General features: G+C 51.8%; 1 protein-coding gene across 1 annotated transcript in view; it reads right to left on the minus strand.

Annotated features, from left to right (window-relative positions):
- Window positions 1-18,736, minus strand: part of LOC140355659 (neuropilin-1a-like) — a 72,575-nt gene that overhangs the window by 6,104 nt on the left and 47,735 nt on the right. The window contains exons 3-4 of the mRNA XM_072440315.1: window positions 17,622-17,803; window positions 7,483-7,710 (exon numbers count right to left, since the gene is read on the minus strand). Of these exons, the coding sequence (XP_072296416.1) occupies window positions 7,483-7,710; window positions 17,622-17,803 (410 nt within the window). The remainder of the gene's footprint in view (window positions 1-7,482; window positions 7,711-17,621; window positions 17,804-18,736) is intronic.

Here is an 18,736-nt window from a genome sequence, read left to right on the forward strand (position 1 = left end):
TCCTGCTTTAGGCCCTGCTTTAGTCCTGGTTTAGGTCTGCTTTAGTCCTGCTTTAGGCCCTGCTTTAGTCCTGGTTTAGGCCCTGCTTTAGTCCTGGTTTAGGTCTGCTTTAGTCCTGGTTTAGGCCCTGCTTTAGTCCTGGTTTAGGCCCTGCTTTAGTCCTGGTTTAGGCCCTGCTTTAGCCCTGCTTTAGTCCTGGTTTAGGCCCTGCTTTAGTCCTGGTTTAGGCCCAGCTTTAGCCCTGGTTTAGGCCCTGCTTTTGTCCTGGTTTAGGCCCTGCTTTAGCCCTGGTTTAGGCCCTGCTTTAGCCCTGATTTAGGAACTGCTTTAGCCCTGGTTTAGGCCCTGCTTTAGTCCTGCTTTAGGTCCTGCTTTAGCCCTGGTTTAGGCCCTGCTTTAGTCCTGGTTTAGGCCCTGCTTTAGTCCTGGTTTAGGTCCTGCTTTAGCCCTGGTTTAGGCCCTGCTTTAGTCCTGGTTTAGGCCCTGCTTCTTTAGTCCTGGTTTAGGCCCTGCTTTAGTCCTGGTTTAGGCCCTGCTTTAGTCCTGGTCTAGGCCCAGCTTTAGCCCTGGTTTAGGCCCTGCTTTAGTCCTGGTTTAGGCCCTGCTTTAGTCATGGTTTAGGCCCAGCTTTAACCCTGGTTTAGGCCCTGCTTTAGTCCTGCTTTAGGCCCTGCTTTAGTCCTGGATTAGGTCTGCTTTAGTCCTGGTTTAGGCCCTGCTTTAGTCCTGGTTTAGGCCCTGCTTTAGTCCTGGTTTATGCCCTGTTTTAGCCCTGGTTTAGGCCCTGCTTTAGTAATGCTTTAGCCCTGCTTTAGGCCCTGCTTTAGTCCTGTTTTAGCCCTGGTTTAGGCCCTGCTTTAGTCCTGGTTTAGTCCTGCTTTAGCCCTGGTTTAGGCCCTGCTTTAGCCCTGGTTTAGGCCCTGCTTTAGCCCTGGTTTAGTCCTGCTTTAGCCCTGGTTTAGTCCTGCTTTAGGCCTGGTTTAGGCCCTGCTTTAGCCCTGGTTTAGGCCCTGCTTTAGTCCTGGTTTAGGCCCTGCTTTAGTCCTGGTTTAGGCCCTGCTTTAGTCCTGGTCTAGGCCCAGCTTTAGCCCTGGTTTAGGCCCTGCTTTAGCCCTGATTTAGGCACTGCTTTAGCCCTGGTTTAGGCCCTGCTTTAGCCCTGGTTTAGGCCCTGCTTTAGCCCTGGTTTAGGCCCTGCTTTAGTCCTGGTTTAGGCCCAGCTTTAGCCCTGGTTTACGCCCTGCTTTATTCCTGGTTTAGTCTTGGTTTAGGCCCTGCTTTAGTCCTGGTTTAGGCCCTGCTTTAGTCCTGGTTTATGCCCTGTTTTAGCCCTGGTTTAGGCCCTGCTTTAGTAATGCTTTAGCCCTGCTTTAGGCCCTGCTTTAGTCCTGTTTTAGCCCTGGTTTAGGCCCTGCTTTAGTCCTGGTTTAGTCCTGCTTTAGCCCTGGTTTAGGCCCTGCTTTAGCCCTGGTTTAGTCCTGCTTTAGCCCTGGTTTAGGCCCTGCCTTAGTCCTGGTCTAGGCCCAGCTTTAGCCCTGGTTTATTCCTGGTTTAGGCCCAGCTTTAGCCCTGGTTTAGGCCCTGGTTTAGGCCCTGCTTTAGTCCTGGTTTAGTCCTGCTTTAGCCCTGGTCTAGGCCCAGCTTTAGCCCTGGTTTATTCCTGGTTTAGGCCCAGCTTTAGCCCTGGTTTAGGCCCTGCTTTAGCCCTGGTTTAGGCCCTGCTTTAGCCCTGGTTTAGGCCCTGCTTTAGCCCTGGTTTAGGCACTGCTTTAGCCCTGGTTTAGGCCCTGCTTTAGTCCTGGTTTAGGCCCTGCTTTAGTCCTGGTTTAGGTCCTGCTTTAGACCTGGTTTAGGCCCTGCTTTAGTGATGCTTTAGTCCTGCTTTAGCCCTGGTTTAGGCCCTGCTTTTGTCCTGGTTTAGGCCCTGCTTTAGCCCTGGTTTAGGCCCTGATTTAGCCCTGGTTTAGGCCTGGTTTAGGCCCTGCTTTAGTCCTGGTTTAGGCCCTGCTTTAGCCCTGGTTTAGGCCCTGCTTTAGTCCTGCTTTAAGCCCTGCTTTATCCCTGGTTTAGGTCCTGCTTTAGTCCTGCTTTAGTCCTGCTTTAGGCCCTGCTTTAGGCCCTGCTTTAGCCCTGGTTTAGGCCCTGCTTTAGTCCTGGTTTATGCCCTGTTTTAGCCCTGTTTTAGCCCTGGTTTAGTCCTGGTTTAGGCCTGCTTTAGGCCCTGCTTTAGCCCTGGTTTAGGCACTGCTTTAGCCCTGGTTTAGGCCCTGCTTTAGTCCTGCTTTAGGCCCTGCTTTAGCCCTGGTTTAGGCCCTGCTTTAGTCCTGGTTTAGGCCCTGCTTTAGTCCTGGTTTAGGCCCTGCTTTAGTCCTGGTTTAGGCCCTGATTTAGCCCTGGTTTAGGCCTGGTTTAGGCCCTGCTTTAGCCCTGGTTTAGGCCCTGCTTTAGTCCTGGTTTAGGCCCTGCTTTAGTCCTGGTTAAGGCCCTGCTTTAGTCCTGGTCTAGGCCCAGCTTTAGCCCTGGTTTAGGCCCAGCTTTAGCCCTGGTTTACGCCCTGCTTTATTCCTGGTTTAGTCTTGGTTTAGGCCCTGCTTTAGTCCTGGTTTAGGCCCTGCTTTAGTCCTGGTTTATGCCCTGTTTTAGCCCTGGTTTAGGCCCTGCTTTAGTAATGCTTTAGCCCTGCTTTAGGCCCTGCTTTAGTCCTGTTTTAGCCCTGGTTTAGGCCCTGCTTTAGTCCTGGTTTAGTCCTGCTTTAGCCCTGGTTTAGGCCCTGCTTTAGCCCTGGTTTAGTCCTGCTTTAGCCCTGGTTTAGGCCCTGCCTTAGTCCTGGTCTAGGCCCAGCTTTAGCCCTGGTTTATTCCTGGTTTAGGCCCAGCTTTAGCCCTGGTTTAGGCCCTGGTTTAGGCCCTGCTTTAGTCCTGGTTTAGTCCTGCTTTAGCCCTGGTCTAGGCCCAGCTTTAGCCCTGGTTTATTCCTGGTTTAGGCCCAGCTTTAGCCCTGGTTTAGGCCCTGCTTTAGCCCTGGTTTAGGCCCTGCTTTAGCCCTGGTTTAGGCCCTGCTTTAGCCCTGGTTTAGGCACTGCTTTAGCCCTGGTTTAGGCCCTGCTTTAGTCCTGGTTTAGGCCCTGCTTTAGTCCTGGTTTAGGTCCTGCTTTAGACCTGGTTTAGGCCCTGCTTTAGTGATGCTTTAGTCCTGCTTTAGCCCTGGTTTAGGCCCTGCTTTTGTCCTGGTTTAGGCCCTGCTTTAGCCCTGGTTTAGGCCCTGATTTAGCCCTGGTTTAGGCCTGGTTTAGGCCCTGCTTTAGTCCTGGTTTAGGCCCTGCTTTAGCCCTGGTTTAGGCCCTGCTTTAGTCCTGCTTTAAGCCCTGCTTTATCCCTGGTTTAGGTCCTGCTTTAGTCCTGCTTTAGTCCTGCTTTAGGCCCTGCTTTAGCCCTGGTTTAGGCCCTGCTTTAGTCCTGGTTTATGCCCTGTTTTAGCCCTGTTTTAGCCCTGGTTTAGTCCTGGTTTAGGCCTGCTTTAGGCCCTGCTTTAGCCCTGGTTTAGGCACTGCTTTAGCCCTGGTTTAGGCCCTGCTTTAGTCCTGCTTTAGGCCCTGCTTTAGCCCTGGTTTAGGCCCTGCTTTAGTCCTGGTTTAGGCCCTGCTTTAGTCCTGGTTTAGGCCCTGCTTTAGTCCTGGTTTAGGCCCTGATTTAGCCCTGGTTTAGGCCTGGTTTAGGCCCTGCTTTAGCCCTGGTTTAGGCCCTGCTTTAGTCCTGGTTTAGGCCCTGCTTTAGTCCTGGTTTAGGCCCTGCTTTAGTCCTGGTCTAGGCCCAGCTTTAGCCCTGGTTTAGGCCCTGCTTTAGCCCTGATTTAGGCCCAGCTTTAGCCCTGGTTTAGGCCCTGCTTTAGCCCTGGTTTAGGCCCTGCTTTAGTCCTGGTCTAGGCCCAGCTTTAGCCCTGGTTTAGGCCCTGCTTTAGTCCTGGTTTAGGTCTGCTTTAGTCCTGGTTTAGGGCCTGATTTAGTCCTGGTTTAGGCCCTGCTTTTGTCCTGGTTTAGGCCCTGCTTTAGTCCTGGTTTAGGCCCTGCTTTAGTCCTGGTTTAGGTCTGCTTTAGTCCTGGTTTAGGCCCTGCTTTAGTCCTGGTTTAGGTCTGCTTTAGTCCTGGTTTAGGCCCTGCTTTAGTCCTGGTTTAGGCCCTGCTTTAGTCCTGGTTTAGGTCTGCTTTAGTCCTGGTTTAGGCCCTGCTTTAGTCCTGGTTTAGGCCATGCTTTAGTCCTGGTTTAGGCCCTGCTTTAGTCCTGGTTTAGGTCTGCTTTAGTCCTGGTTTAGGCCCTGCTTTAGTCCTGGTTTAGGCCCTGCTTTAGCCCTGGTTTAGGCCCTGCTTTGGTCCTGGTTTAGGCCCTGCTTTAGTCCTGGTTTAGGCCCTGCTTTAGTCCTGGTTTAGGCCCTGCTTTAGCCCTGGTTTAGGCCCTGCTTTAGTCCTGGTTTAGGCCCTGCTTTAGTCCTGGTTTAGGCCCTGCTTTAATCCTGGTCTAGGCCCAGCTTTAGCCCTGGTTTAGGCCCTGCTTTTGTCCTGGTTTAGGCCCTACTTTAACCCTGGTTTAGGCCCTGCTTTAGCCCTGGTTTAGGCTCTGCTTTAGTCCTGCTTTAGGTCCTGCTTTAGCCCTGGTTTAGGCCCTGCTTTAGTCCTGGTTTAGGCCCTGCTTTAGTCCTGGTTTAGGTCTGCTTTAGTCCTAGTTTAGGCCCTGCTTTGGTCCTGGTTTAGGCCCTGCTTTAGTCCTGGTTTAGGCCCTGCTTTAGTCCTGGTTTAGGCCCTGCTTTAGCCCTGGTTTAGTCCCTGCTTTAGTCCTGGTTTAGGCCCTGCTTTCGTCCTGGTTTAGGCCCTGCTTTAGTCCTGGTTTAGGCCCTGCTTTAGTCCTGGTCTAGGCCCAGCTTTAGCCCTGGTTTAGGCCCTGCTTTTGTCCTGGTTTAGGCCCTACTTTAACCCTGGTTTAGGCCCTGCTTTAGTCCTGCTTTAGGCCCTGCTTTAGTCCTGGTTTAGGTCTGCTTTAGTCCTGCTTTAGGCCCTGCTTTAGTCCTGGTTTAGGCCCTGCTTTAGTCCTGGTTTAGGTCTGCTTTAGTCCTGGTTTAGGCCCTGCTTTAGTCCTGGTTTAGGCCCTGCTTTAGTCCTGGTTTAGGCCCTGCTTTAGCCCTGCTTTAGTCCTGGTTTAGGCCCTGCTTTAGTCCTGGTTTAGGCCCAGCTTTAGCCCTGGTTTAGGCCCTGCTTTTGTCCTGGTTTAGGCCCTGCTTTAGCCCTGGTTTAGGCCCTGCTTTAGCCCTGATTTAGGAACTGCTTTAGCCCTGGTTTAGGCCCTGCTTTAGTCCTGCTTTAGGTCCTGCTTTAGCCCTGGTTTAGGCCCTGCTTTAGTCCTGGTTTAGGCCCTGCTTTAGTCCTGGTTTAGGTCCTGCTTTAGCCCTGGTTTAGGCCCTGCTTTAGCCCTGGTTTAGGCCCTGCTTTAGTGATGCTTTAGTCCTGCTTTAGTCCTGCTTTAGGCCCTGCTTTAGCTCTGGTTTAGGCCCTGCTTTAGTCCTGGTTTAGGCCCTGCTTTAGTCCTGGTTTAGGCCCTGCTTTAGCCCTGGTTTAGGCCCTGATTTAGCCCTGGTTTAGGCCTGGTTTAGGCCCTGCTTTAGTTCTGCTTTAGGCCCTGCTTTAGTCCTGGTTTAGGCCCTGTTTTAGCCCTGGTTTAGGCCCTGCTTTAGTCCTGGTTTAGGCCCTGCTTTAGTCCTGGTTTAGGCCCTGCTTTAGCCCTGGTTTAGACCCTGCTTTAGTCCTGGTTTAGGCCCTGCTTTAGTCCTGGTCTAGGCCCAGCTTTAGCCCTGGTTTAGGCCTTGCTTTAGCCCTGATTTAGGCACTGCTTTAGCCCTGGTTTAGGCCCTGCTTTAGCCCTGGTTTAGGCCCTGCTTTAGCCCTGGTTTAGGCCCTGCTTTAGTCCTTGTCTAGGCCCTGCTTTAGCCCTGGTTTAGGCCATGCTTTAGTCCTGGTTTAGGCCTGCTTTAGCCCTGGTTTAGGCCCTGCTTTAGCCCTGGTTTAGGCCCTGCTTCTTTAGTCCTGGTTTAGGCCCTGCTTTAGTCCTGGTTTAGGCCCTGCTTTAGTCCTGGTCTAGGCCCAGCTTTAGCCCTGGTTTAGGCCCTGCTTTAGTCCTGGTTTAGGCCCTGCTTTAGTCATGGTTTAGGCCCAGCTTTAACCCTGGTTTACGCCCTGCTTTAGTCCTGGATTAGGTCTGCTTTAGTCCTGGTTTAGGCCCTGCTTTAGTCCTGGTTTAGGCCCTGCTTTAGTCCTGGTTTATGCCCTGTTTTAGCCCTGGTTTAGGCCCTGCTTTAGTAATGCTTTAGCCCTGCTTTAGGCCCTGCTTTAGTCCTGTTTTAGCCCTGGTTTAGGCCCTGCTTTAGTCCTGGTTTAGTCCTGCTTTAGCCCTGGTTTAGGCCCTGCTTTAGCCCTGGTTTAGGCCCTGCTTTAGCCCTGGTTTAGTCCTGCTTTAGCCCTGGTTTAGTCCTGCTTTAGGCCTGGTTTAGGCCTGGTTTAGGCCCTGCTTTAGCCCTGGTTTAGGCCCTGCTTTAGTCCTGGTTTAGGCCCTGCTTTAGTCCTGGTTTAGGCCCTGCTTTAGTCCTGGTCTAGGCCCAGCTTTAGCCCTGGTTTAGGCCCTGCTTTAGCCCTGATTTAGGCACTGCTTTAGCCCTGGTTTAGGCCCTGCTTTAGCCCTGGTTTAGGCCCTGCTTTAGCCCTGGTTTAGGCCCTGCTTTAGTCCTGGTTTAGGCCCAGCTTTAGCCCTGGTTTACGCCCTGCTTTATTCCTGGTTTAGTCCTGGTTTAGGCCCTGCTTTAGTCCTGGTTTAGGCCCTGCTTTAGTCCTGGTTTATGCCCTGTTTTAGCCCTGGTTTAGGCCCTGCTTTAGTAATGCTTTAGCCCTGCTTTAGGCCCTGCTTTAGTCCTGTTTTAGCCCTGGTTTAGGCCCTGCTTTAGTCCTGGTTTAGTCCTGCTTTAGCCCTGGTTTAGGCCCTGCTTTAGCCCTGGTTTAGTCCTGCTTTAGCCCTGGTTTAGGCCCTGCCTTAGTCCTGGTCTAGGCCCAGCTTTAGCCCTGGTTTATTCCTGGTTTAGGCCCAGCTTTAGCCCTGGTTTAGGCCCTGGTTTAGGCCCTGCTTTAGTCCTGGTTTAGTCCTGCTTTAGCCCTGGTCTAGGCCCAGCTTTAGCCCTGGTTTATTCCTGGTTTAGGCCCAGCTTTAGCCCTGGTTTAGGCCCTGCTTTAGCCCTGGTTTAGGCCCTGCTTTAGTCCTGGTTTAGTCCTGCTTTAGTCCTGCTTTAGGCCCTGCTTTAGTCCTGCTTTAGTCCTGCTTTAGTCCTGCTTTAGGCCTGCTTTAGTCCTGCTTTAGTCCTGCTTTAGTCCTGCTTTAGTCCTGCTTTAGGCCCTGGTTTAGTCCTGCTTTAGTCCTGCTTTAGTCCTGCTTTAGTCCTGGTTTAGGCTCTCACCTGCAGGGAAGCCGTCCCAGGCCTCGAGCCAGTCGTAGCGGCACAGCGCCCCTGGTGGTGGGGAGGTGTCCGGCTCCATGTCGAAGGAGTCAAACTCCACCAGGATCTCAGACGTCTGCGGCGCCAGAATCATGAACGTGCACTCCAGGTTGTTCGGGTATTTGTCCGGAAACCCCGGCGTGACCAGGACGCCGCGCGAGGCTGTGAAGTTACGCGAGCACTCGGGACCTGCAGAGGGAGAAAGACCGGGTTTAGACCGGGTTTAGACCGGGTTTAGACCTGGTTTAGACCGGGTTTAGACCTGGTTTAGACCGGGTTTAGACCGGGTTTAGACCGGGTTTAGACCGGGTTTAGACCTGGTTTAGACCGGGTTTAGACCGGGTTTACACCGGGTTTAGACCGGGTTTAGACCGGGTTTAGACCTGGTTTAGACCGGGTTTAGACCGGGTTTAGACCTGGTTTAGACCGGGTTTAGACCGGGTTTAGACCGGGTTTAGACCGGGTTTAGACCGGGTTTAGACCTGGTTTAGACCTGGTTTAGACCGGGTTTAGACCTGGTTTAGACCTGGTTTAGACCGGGTTTAGACCGGGTTTAGACCGGGTTTAGACCGGGTTTAGACCGGGTTTAGACCTGGTTTAGACCTGGTTTAGACCGGGTTTAGACCTGGTTTAGACCGGGTTTAGTCCTGGTTTAGACCGGGTTTAGACCTGGTTTAGACCTGGTTTAGACCGGGTTTAGACCGGGTTTAGACCTGGTTTAGTCCTGGTTTAGTCCTGCTTTGGTGCCGGTCCAGGCAGAGTGCTAAGGTCAAAGGTCACACAGAGGTCACAGGGCAATAACAACGTGAATCAGTTCAAACTGTTTTTAAAGTCGTTAAAAGAAAATGTTCCACATCAGTCACTTTAACAGAGACCAGGACCAGGACCAGGACCAGGACCAGGACCAGGACCAGGACCAGGACCAGGACCAGGACCAGGACCAGGACCAGGACCAGGACCAGGACCAGGACCAGGACCAGGACCAGAAGAAGTCAGACATTGTAAGAAGTCGTCCTACGTCCTGCGTCCTGCGTCCTGCGTCCTACGTCCTGCGTCCTACGTCCTGCGTCCTAGGTCCTGCGTCCTATGTCCTGCGTCCTAGGTCCTGCGTCCTAGCGTCCTGCGTCCTACGTCCTGCGTCCTACGTCCACGCTGCAGAGCCTGTTACAGGTTTGTCCCACTTTCAACGTTTGGACATCGGCGCGTTGAAAACGAGCGGACACCGGCGTGGAGAACGGGTGTGGAGAACGGTTGTGGAGAACGGCGTGGAGAACGGTCGTGGAGAACGGGCGTGGAGAACGGTCGTGGAGAACGGTCGTGGAGAACGGGCGTGGAGAACGGCGTGGAGAACGGCGTGGAGAACGGCGTGGAGAACGGCGTGGAGAACGGCGTGGAGAACGGGCGTGGAGAACGGGCGTGGAGAACGGCGTGGAGAACGGGCGTGGAGAACGGCGTGGAGAACGGCGTGGAGAACGGCGTGGAGAACGGCGTGGAGAACGGGTGTGGAGAACGGCGTGGAGAACGGCGTGGAGAACGGGCGTGGAGAACGGGCGTGGAGAACGGCGTGGAGAACGGCGTGGAGAACGGCGTGGAGAACGGCGTGGAGAACGGGCGTGGAGAACGGGCGTGGAGAACGGGCGTGGAGAACGGCGTGGAGAACGGTCGTGGAGAACGACGTGGAGAACGGGCGTGGAGAACGGCGTGGAGAACGGGCGTGGAGAACGGCGTGGAGAACGGCGTGGAGAACGGCGTGGAGAACGGTCGTGGAGAACGGGCGTGGAGAACGGTCGTGGAGAACGACGTGGAGAACGGGCGTGGAGAACGGCGTGGAGAACGGTCGTGGAGAACGGGCGTGGAGAACGGGCATGGAGAACGGCGTAGAGAACGGCGTGGAGAACGGGTGTGGAGAACGGCGTGGAGAACGGTCGTGGAGAACGGGCGTGGAGAACGGGCGTGGAGAACGGCGTGGAGAACGGCGTGGAGAACGGGCGTGGAGAACGGTTGTGGAGAACGGCGTGGAGAACGGGCGTGGAGAACGGCGTGGAGAACGGCGTGGAGAACGGGCGTGGAGAACGGCGTGGAGAACGGGTGTGGAGAACGGCGTGGAGAACGGCGTGGAGAACGGTCGTGGAGAACGGGCGTGGAGAACGGCGTGGAGAACGGCGTGGAGAACGGCGTGGAGAACGGGCGTGGAGAACGGCGTGGAGAACGGCGTGGAGAACGGCGTGGAGAACGGCGTGGAGAATGGCGTGGAGAACGGGCGTGGAGAACGGCGTGGAGAACGGGCGTGGAGAACGGGCGTGGAGAACGGCGTGGAGAACGGGCGTGGAGAACGGCGTGGAGAACGGCGTGGAGAACGGGCGTGGAGAACGGCGTGGAGAACGGGTGTGGAGAACGGCGTGGAGAACGGGCGTGGAGAACGGGCGTGGAGAACGGCGTGGAGAACGGGCGTGGAGAACGGCGTGGAGAACGGCGTGGAGAACGGGCGTGGAGAACGGCGTGGAGAACGGGTGTGGAGAACGGCGTGGAGAACGGCGTGGAGAACGGTCGTGGAGAACGGGCGTGGAGAACGGCGTGGAGAACGGGCGTGGAGAACGGGCGTGGAGAACGGCGTGGAGAACGGGCGTGGAGAACGGCGTGGAGAACGGGCGTGGAGAACGGGCGTGGAGAACGGCGTGGAGAACGGGCGTGGAGAACGGCGTGGAGAACGGCGTGGAGAACGGGCGTGGAGAACGGCGTGGAGAACGGCGTGGAGAACGGCGTGGAGAACGGCTGTTTAGACACCACTGCATCGTCTTTGACAAGATTCGAGGTCAATCAGAGCGGTTGTGTCATCGTCCTTGATGCGAGCGCTTCTCGATGTACGATGTCGTGCAGGGTCAACACAGCAGGAGCCTCATCTGTGCAGATGGACGAGGCGTGGACAAGCTGGTCGTGGACTTATCCAACGAAGACAATCAGTTGAGACAAATTTGCCACATCCACAGACTCATCCAGCTGAATTGCAAAGACAGGAGACGCTTTGACCTTTGACAGGAGACGCTTTGACCTTTGGCAGGAGACGCTTTGACCTTTGACAGGAGACGCTTTGACCTTTGGCAGGAGACGCTTTGACCTTTGACAGGAAACACTTTGACCTTTGACAGGAGACGCTTTGACCTTTGGCAGGAGACGCTTTGACCTTTGGCAGGAGACGCTTTGACCTTTGGCAGGAGACGCTTTGACCTTTGACAGGAGACGCTTTGACCTTTGGCAGGAGACGCTTTGACCTTTGACAGGAAACACTTTGACCTTTGACAGGAGACGCTTTGACCTTTGGCAGGAGACGCTTTGACCTTTGGCAGGAGACGCTTTGACCTTTGGCAGGAGACGCTTTGACCTTTGACAGGAGACGCTTTGACCTTTGGCAGGAGACGCTTTGACCTTTGGCAGGAGACGCTTTGACCTTTGACAGGAGACGCTTTGACCTTTGGCAGGAGACGCTTTGACCTTTGACAGGAGACGCTTTGACCTTTGGCAGGAGACGCTTTGACCTTTGACAGGAGACGCTTTGACCTTTGACAGGAGACGCTTTGACCTTTGGCAGGAGACGCTTTGACCTTTGACAGGAGACGCTTTGACCTTTGACAGGAGACGCTTTGACCTTTGGCAGGAGACGCTTTGACCTTTGACAGGAGACGCTTTGACCTTTGACAGGAGACGCTTTGACCTTTGACAGGAGACGCTTTGACCTTTGGCAGGAGACGCTTTGACCTTTGACAGGAGACGCTTTGACCTTTGGCAGGAGACGCTTTGACCTTTGACAGGAGACGCTTTGACCTTTGGCAGGAGACGCTTTGACCTTTGGCAGGAGACGCTTTGACCTTTGACAGGAGACGCTTTGACCTTTGGCAGGAGACGCTTTGACCTTTGACAGGAGACGCTTTGACCTTTGGCAGGAGACGCTTTGACCTTTGACAGGAGACGCTTTGACCTTTGGCAGGAGACGCTTTGACCTTTGGCAGGAGACGCTTTGACCTTTGACAGGAGACGCTTTGACCTTTGGCAGGAGACGCTTTGACCTTTGACAGGAGACGCTTTGACCTTTGGCAGGAGACGCTTTGACCTTTGACAGGAAACACTTTGACCTTTGACAGGAGACGCTTTGACCTTTGACAGGAGACGCTTTGACCTTTGACAGGAGACGCTTTGACCTTTGGCAGGAGACGCTTTGACCTTTGACAGGAGACGCTTTGACCTTTGACAGGAGACGCTTTGACCTTTGACAGGAGACGCTTTGACCTTTGACAGGAGACGCTTTGACCTTTGGCAGGAGACGCTTTGACCTTTGACAGGAGACGCTTTGACCTTTGGCAGGAGACGCTTTGACCTTTGACAGGAGACGCTTTGACCTTTGGCAGGAGACGCTTTGACCTTTGGCAGGAGACGCTTTGACCTTTGACAGGAGACGCTTTGACCTTTGGCAGGAGACGCTTTGACCTTTGACAGGAGACGCTTTGACCTTTGGCAGGAGACGCTTTGACCTTTGGCAGGAGACGCTTTGACCTTTGACAGGAGACGCTTTGACCTTTGACAGGAGACGCTTTGACCTTTGACAGGAGACGCTTTGACCTTTGGCAGGAGACGCTTTGACCTTTGACAGGAGACGCTTTGACCTTTGGCAGGAGACGCTTTGACCTTTGACAGGAGACGCTTTGACCTTTGGCAGGAGACGCTTTGACCTTTGGCAGGAGACGCTTTGACCTTTGACAGGAGACGCTTTGACCTTTGGCAGGAGACGCTTTGACCTTTGACAGGAGACGCTTTGACCTTTGGCAGGAGACGCTTTGACCTTTGACAGGAGACGCTTTGACCTTTGGCAGGAGACGCTTTGACCTTTGGCAGGAGACGCTTTGACCTTTGACAGGAGACGCTTTGACCTTTGGCAGGAGACGCTTTGACCTTTGACAGGAGACGCTTTGACCTTTGGCAGGAGACGCTTTGACCTTTGACAGGAAACACTTTGACCTTTGACAGGAGACGCTTTGACCTTTGACAGGAGACGCTTTGACCTTTGGCAGGAGACGCTTTGACCTTTGACAGGAGACGCTTTGACCTTTGGCAGGAGACGCTTTGACCTTTGACAGGAGACGCTTTGACCTTTGGCAGGAGACGCTTTGACCTTTGGCAGGAGACGCTTTGACCTTTGGCAGGAGACGCTTTGACCTTTGGCAGGAGACGCTTTGACCTTTGACAGGAAACACTTTGACCTTTGACAGGAGACGCTTTGACCTTTGGCAGGAGACGCTTTGACCCTTGGCAGGAGACGCTTTGACCTTTGGCAGGAGACGCTTTGACCTTTGACAGGAGACGCTTTGACCTTTGGCAGGAGACGCTTTGACCTTTGACAGGAGACGCTTTGACCTTTGACAGGAGACGCTTTGACCTTTGACAGGAGACGCTTTGACCTTTGGCAGGAAACACTTTGACCTTTGACAGGAGACGCTTTGACCTTTGGCAGGAGACGCTTTGACCTTTGACAGGAAACACTTTGACCTTTGACAGGAGACGCTTTGACCTTTGGCAGGAGACGCTTTGACCTTTGGCAGGAGACGCTTTGACCTTTGACAGGAGACGCTTTGACCTTTGGCAGGAGACGCTTTGACCTTTGACAGGAAACACTTTGACCTTTGACAGGAGACGCTTTGACCTTTGGCAGGAGACGCTTTGACCCTTGGCAGGAGACGCTTTGACCTTTGGCAGGAGACGCTTTGACCTTTGACAGGAGACGCTTTGACCTTTGGCAGGAGACGCTTTGACCTTTGACAGGAGACGCTTTGACCTTTGACAGGAAACACTTTGACCTTTGACAGGAGACGCTTTGACCTTTGGCAGGAGACGCTTTGACCTTTGACAGGAAACACTTTGACCTTTGACAGGAGACGCTTTGACCTTTGGCAGGAGACGCTTTGACCTTTGACAGGAGACGCTTTGACCTTTGACAGGAGACGCTTTGACCTTTGACAGGAGACGCTTTGACCTTTGACAGGAGACGCTTTGACCTTTGACAGGAGACGCTTTGACCTTTGACAGGAGACGCTTTGACCTTTGGCAGGAGACGCTTTGACCTTTGACAGGAGACGCTTTGACCTTTGGCAGGAGACGCTTTGACCTTTGACAGGAAACACTTTGACCTTTGACAGGAGACGCTTTGACCTTTGACAGGAGACGCTTTGACCTTTGGCAGGAGACGCTTTGACCTTTGACAGGAGACGCTTTGACCTTTGACAGGAGACGCTTTGACCTTTGGCAGGAGACGCTTTGACCTTTGACAGGAGACGCTTTGACCTTTGGCAGGAGACGCTTTGACCTTTGACAGGAAACACTTTGACCTTTGACAGGAGACGCTTTGACCTTTGGCAGGAGACGCTTTGACCTTTGGCAGGAGACGCTTTGACCTTTGACAGGAGACGCTTTGACCTTTGACAGGAGACGCTTTGACCTTTGGCAGGAGACGCTTTGACCTTTGACAGGAAACACTTTGACCTTTGACAGGAGACGCTTTGACCTTTGGCAGGAGACGCTTTGACCCTTGGCAGGAGACGCTTTGACCTTTGGCAGGAGACGCTTTGACCTTTGACAGGAGACGCTTTGACCTTTGGCAGGAGACGCTTTGACCTTTAACAGGAGACGCTTTGACCTTTGACAGGAAACACTTTGACCTTTGACAGGAGACGCTTTGACCTTTGGCAGGAGATGCTTTGACCTTTGGCAGGAGACGCTTTGACCTTTGGCAGGAGACGCTTTGACCTTTGACAGGAAACACTTTGACCTTTGACAGGAGACGCTTTGACCTTTGGCAGGAGACGCTTTGACCTTTGGCAGGAGACGCTTTGACCTTTGGCAGGAAACACTTTGACCTTTGGCAGGAGACGCTTTGACCTTTGGCAGGAGACGCTTTGACCTTTGGCAGGAGACACTTTGACCTTTGCCAAGAGCTGCGACTTTGCCCTCGCCACCAGAAGAGAAACAGCAAACGATGCTATGTACGATCGCGTCAAACTGCCTCTTCTTGCCAACGACCTCGAGGAAGAGCGAAGAGAAGCTTCTTCACTTCATGAGGTTTCATCCAATCGTTGATGAGCGTTTTGTGGCAAATCTGTCCGACCGAATCTCTCCTTTGTTCTCTCTCTTCTCTCTCTCGTTTGTTCTCTCTTCTCTCTCTCCTTTGTTCTCTCTCTTCTCTCTCTCGTTTGTTCTCTCTTCTCTCTCTCGTTTGTTCTCTCTCTTCTCTCTCTCGTTTGTTATCTCTCGTCTTTGTTCTCTCTTCTCTCCTGCTGCGTCTCTGCGCTTCATTTCTCACACGCCTTGCTCCTCGTTAACCACCAGGGGGCAGTTATTCCGGGCGGCGCTTCCGTGCGGACACTTATTGGACCCCAGGGACACGCCGGAGGACGTGTTTGGAGTGATAGTTTCAGGCTGCGGCGCTAAGATGGCTCCCCAGGGACCAGCAGGGGGAGCTCTTATGTAGGACAGCACTGTTTATCTGCACTAAAGCCGGGCCCAGAGGGATTGTGGGAGTTTGAGTTCGTTTGACCTCAGCTGGAGGTCAGCTGGAGGTCAGCTGGAGGTCAGCTGGACTCCAGAACATACAAGTCGTATTATCAGGATGTTTTAAAGAGGAAAACAGAAAGTATTAATGTTTAAAGAGGATTTCAGGATGTTTGTATTTGTTTGGAATTATAATAACTACATTAACACAGCATGAGCAAAGACTTAACTCATGATGAACAAAGAGTTAATTAAGCATGATTAGTAACTTAGTAACTACTTGGTTAAGGTTAGTGTTAAGTGTGTTAAGTGTCACGGTTAGAGTTAGTTAGTATTAGTTACGGAGCTTAAATCATGCTTAATTAACCCTTTGTTCCTCATGAGTTAAGTCTTTGCTCATGCTTTGTTAAGGCAGGAAGTGTAGTTATTATAAAGCCTTCATTCTGAAAGGGACACATTAATAACACATGAATACATAATAACACATGAATAATAACACATGAATATGTAATAACACATGAATAAATAATAACACATGAATACGTAATAACACATGAATACATAATAACACATGAATAATAACACATGAATATGTAATAACACATGAATAAATAATAACACATGAATACGTAATAACACATGAATACATAATAACACATGAATAATAACACATGAAATATAGCCGCAAGCGGCAATGATCGGCCCTCGCCACGCCGCCGCCACGCCGCAAGAGGAGGGGGCGCTAACGCGCCCCAATTGTTCTTTTATTACGCCTACTGCTGAATCTGTGACGCTGTCACATCTTCTCCCCTTTGTTTTACCATCAAAAAGGAATTTTATTTTGAATTCTTGGCAAAATGTGCGGCTTTGCCGCACAGACACCGTGACTCTTAGAATAAAAATGTGGATAACTTTTGATGGTCCTGAAGATGAGTCTCACCAAATTTCAGGTTAATAGGGCTAACGCCCTAAGAGGAGTTTGTGAAAGTCTAAAGTGTAAACATGTTCTGGCGATTTCCCCATTGGAATAACATGGGAGGTTTCGGTCATCGTTACGGCAACGCCATAACAATTATGACATGGCTCTCATTGACTTTTTTGATGGGGCTAAAATTGAGTTTTGTGTCAAATTTCATATAATTTCGCAAAACTAAACATTTAACCTCCATATAAAATCTGTAGGGGGCGCTGTGGCGCCAAATGAATTTATTTCACTTCAAGTAGGTTTAGGGCAAAGAGTTTAACAACTGATTCTAATTTGACGCAATTCGGACTTTATCTGCGCAAACGGCAGAAATTTTAAATATGGGAGATTTCTGAAATTCTAGCTACAGTTTGTGGCTTCGCCGCTCAGAGACCGTGACAGGGTCAATGTAATTTGGATAACTTTTGATGTCCCACTCCTCAGTAGCATTTTCACCAAATTTCAGCTTTTTAGGGCCAACGCCCTGAGAGGAGTTCATAAAAGTACGACGTTTGGAAAAACTCCAAAATCATGTTTAGCCATTTTTGAAGCAATATGGCCGACATTTGGTTGGGCGGACGGCGTTGCCGTAATAATATTTTTCACTTCTCTTGTCACCATCTACCTCTGCGCCAAATTTCATGATTCTACGATCAGATTTTTTTTGGGTCATTTCCCATCTCTCAATGCATTTTTGGTACATTTGGGGGCGCTGACGCGCACATTTTTTTATTTTAGAAAAGGGAAATAGCCAGAATGTAGAGAGGCACGATTTTTAGAGGTGTGAACATTTTTGTGACTTTTCGTCAATGTTCACTGGGTGAAAAATAGGGGGGTTGGTCCCGAGAAGAAGAAGAAGAAGAAGAAGAAGAAGAAGAAGAAGAAGAAGAAGAAGAAGAAGAAGAAGAAGAAGAAGAATATTCCGATGCGAAAACAATGTTTCCCATTTTTCAAATATCATAAACTATACATTTTCGGAAAGCGCTCGCGCTTTCCTACCTCATGGTGTGGGTCCCTGGTCACTGACGGGTACTTTCGTTAATTTTGAGTGGGCTCCGCCCACTTTGTGTTTTTGGCCCTCTATACAGTAATAATGTTCAATTTTTGCATTACATGCTTATATGCACGGAACATGCAAGAGATGGGGAACGTATTCGTGAGCTACTTAGGGCAAATGAGTGCTTTATATGGGGATGACGACCGCTTCGCGGTCGTCATCCCAATTTAAAGTGCTCGTTTAGTGCGCACTTTTGCACGGGCTTCGCCCGTTTACAACGGTAATGTTCCATTTTCCTACTACTAATTAGTATGCACGGGGCGTGCGTGAGTGAAGGAGTGCGTTAGTGAGTGTTTGGAAGTGAGCGAGCGCTTCGCGCTCGATTTCGTGCGCACTACGTGCGCACTTTCGCAGCCGTGCTTCGCACGGCCTTACGAGATTAATAGGCCTCTCGCCAGCTTGTGGCGCTCGGGCCTAATAATAACACATGAATACAGAATAACACATGAATAATAACACATGAATAATAACACATGAATACATAATAACACATGAACATATCATTAGTTCACTTTGTGTGTTTAATATTGAATTGTTGAATGTCTGTACCGGTTTTGAAGACCTCGTAGCGGATGGAGAAGCCGGCGCCGTGCGTCTCGTAGTCCGACACGAACTTGACAGTGAGTTGAGCGCCGCCAGAGATGATCGGCGACGGAGCGATTTTACCACAGAACCTGCCGACCAGCGGAGCGCTCTCGTTCCCCCCGTTAAACACCTCCACGAAGTCATACCTGCGGCGAGAGGTCATCGAGGGTCAGAAACGCACGAGGTCATCGAGGGTCAGAAACACACGAGGTCATCGAGGGTCAGAAACACACGAGGTCATCGAGGGTCAGAAACGCACAAGGTCATCAAGGGTCAGAAACACACGAGGTCATCGAGGGTCAGAAACGCACGAGGTCATCAAGGGTCAGAAACACACGAGGTCATCGAGGGTCAGAAACACACGAGGTCATCGAGGGTCAGAGACCCTCAAGGTCATCGAGGGTCAGAAACGAACGAGGTCATCGAGGGTCAGAAACACACAAGGTCATCGAGGGTCAGAAACACACGAGGTCATCGAGGGTCAGAAACGCACGAGGTCATCGAGGGTCAGAAACACACAAGGTCATCGAGGGTCAGAAACACACGAGGTCATCGAGGGTCAGAAACGCACGAGGTCATCGAGGGTCAGAAACACACGAGGTCATCGAGGGTCAGAACAACACACGAGGTCATCGAGGGTCAGAGACCCTCAAGGTCATCGAGGGTCAGAAACGAACGAGGTCATCGAGGGTCAGAAACACACAAGGTCATCGAGGGTCAGAAACACACAAGGTCATCGAGGGTCAGAAACGCACAAGGTCATCGAGGGTCAGAAACACACGAGGTCATCGAGGGTCAGAAACACACGAGGTCATCGAGGGTCAGAAACGCACAAGGTCATCGAGGGTCAGAAACACACAAGGTCATCGAGGGTCAGAAACACACAAGGTCATCGAGGGTCAGAAACACACAAGGTCACCGAGGGTCAGAAACACACAAGGTCATCGAGGGTCAGAAACACACAAGGTCATCGAGGGTCAGAAACACACAAGGTCATCGAGGGTCAGAAAAACACAAGGTCATCGAGGGTCAGAAACACACAAGGTCATCGAGGGTCAGAAACGCACAAGGTCATCGAG

The sequence above is a fragment of the Eucyclogobius newberryi genome, unplaced genomic scaffold (assembly GCF_026437365.1).
Source record: "Eucyclogobius newberryi isolate DKJ021-1_F unplaced genomic scaffold, fEucNew1.0.hap1 SCAF_12, whole genome shotgun sequence".
Lineage (NCBI taxonomy): Eukaryota > Metazoa > Chordata > Actinopteri > Gobiiformes > Gobiidae > Eucyclogobius > Eucyclogobius newberryi.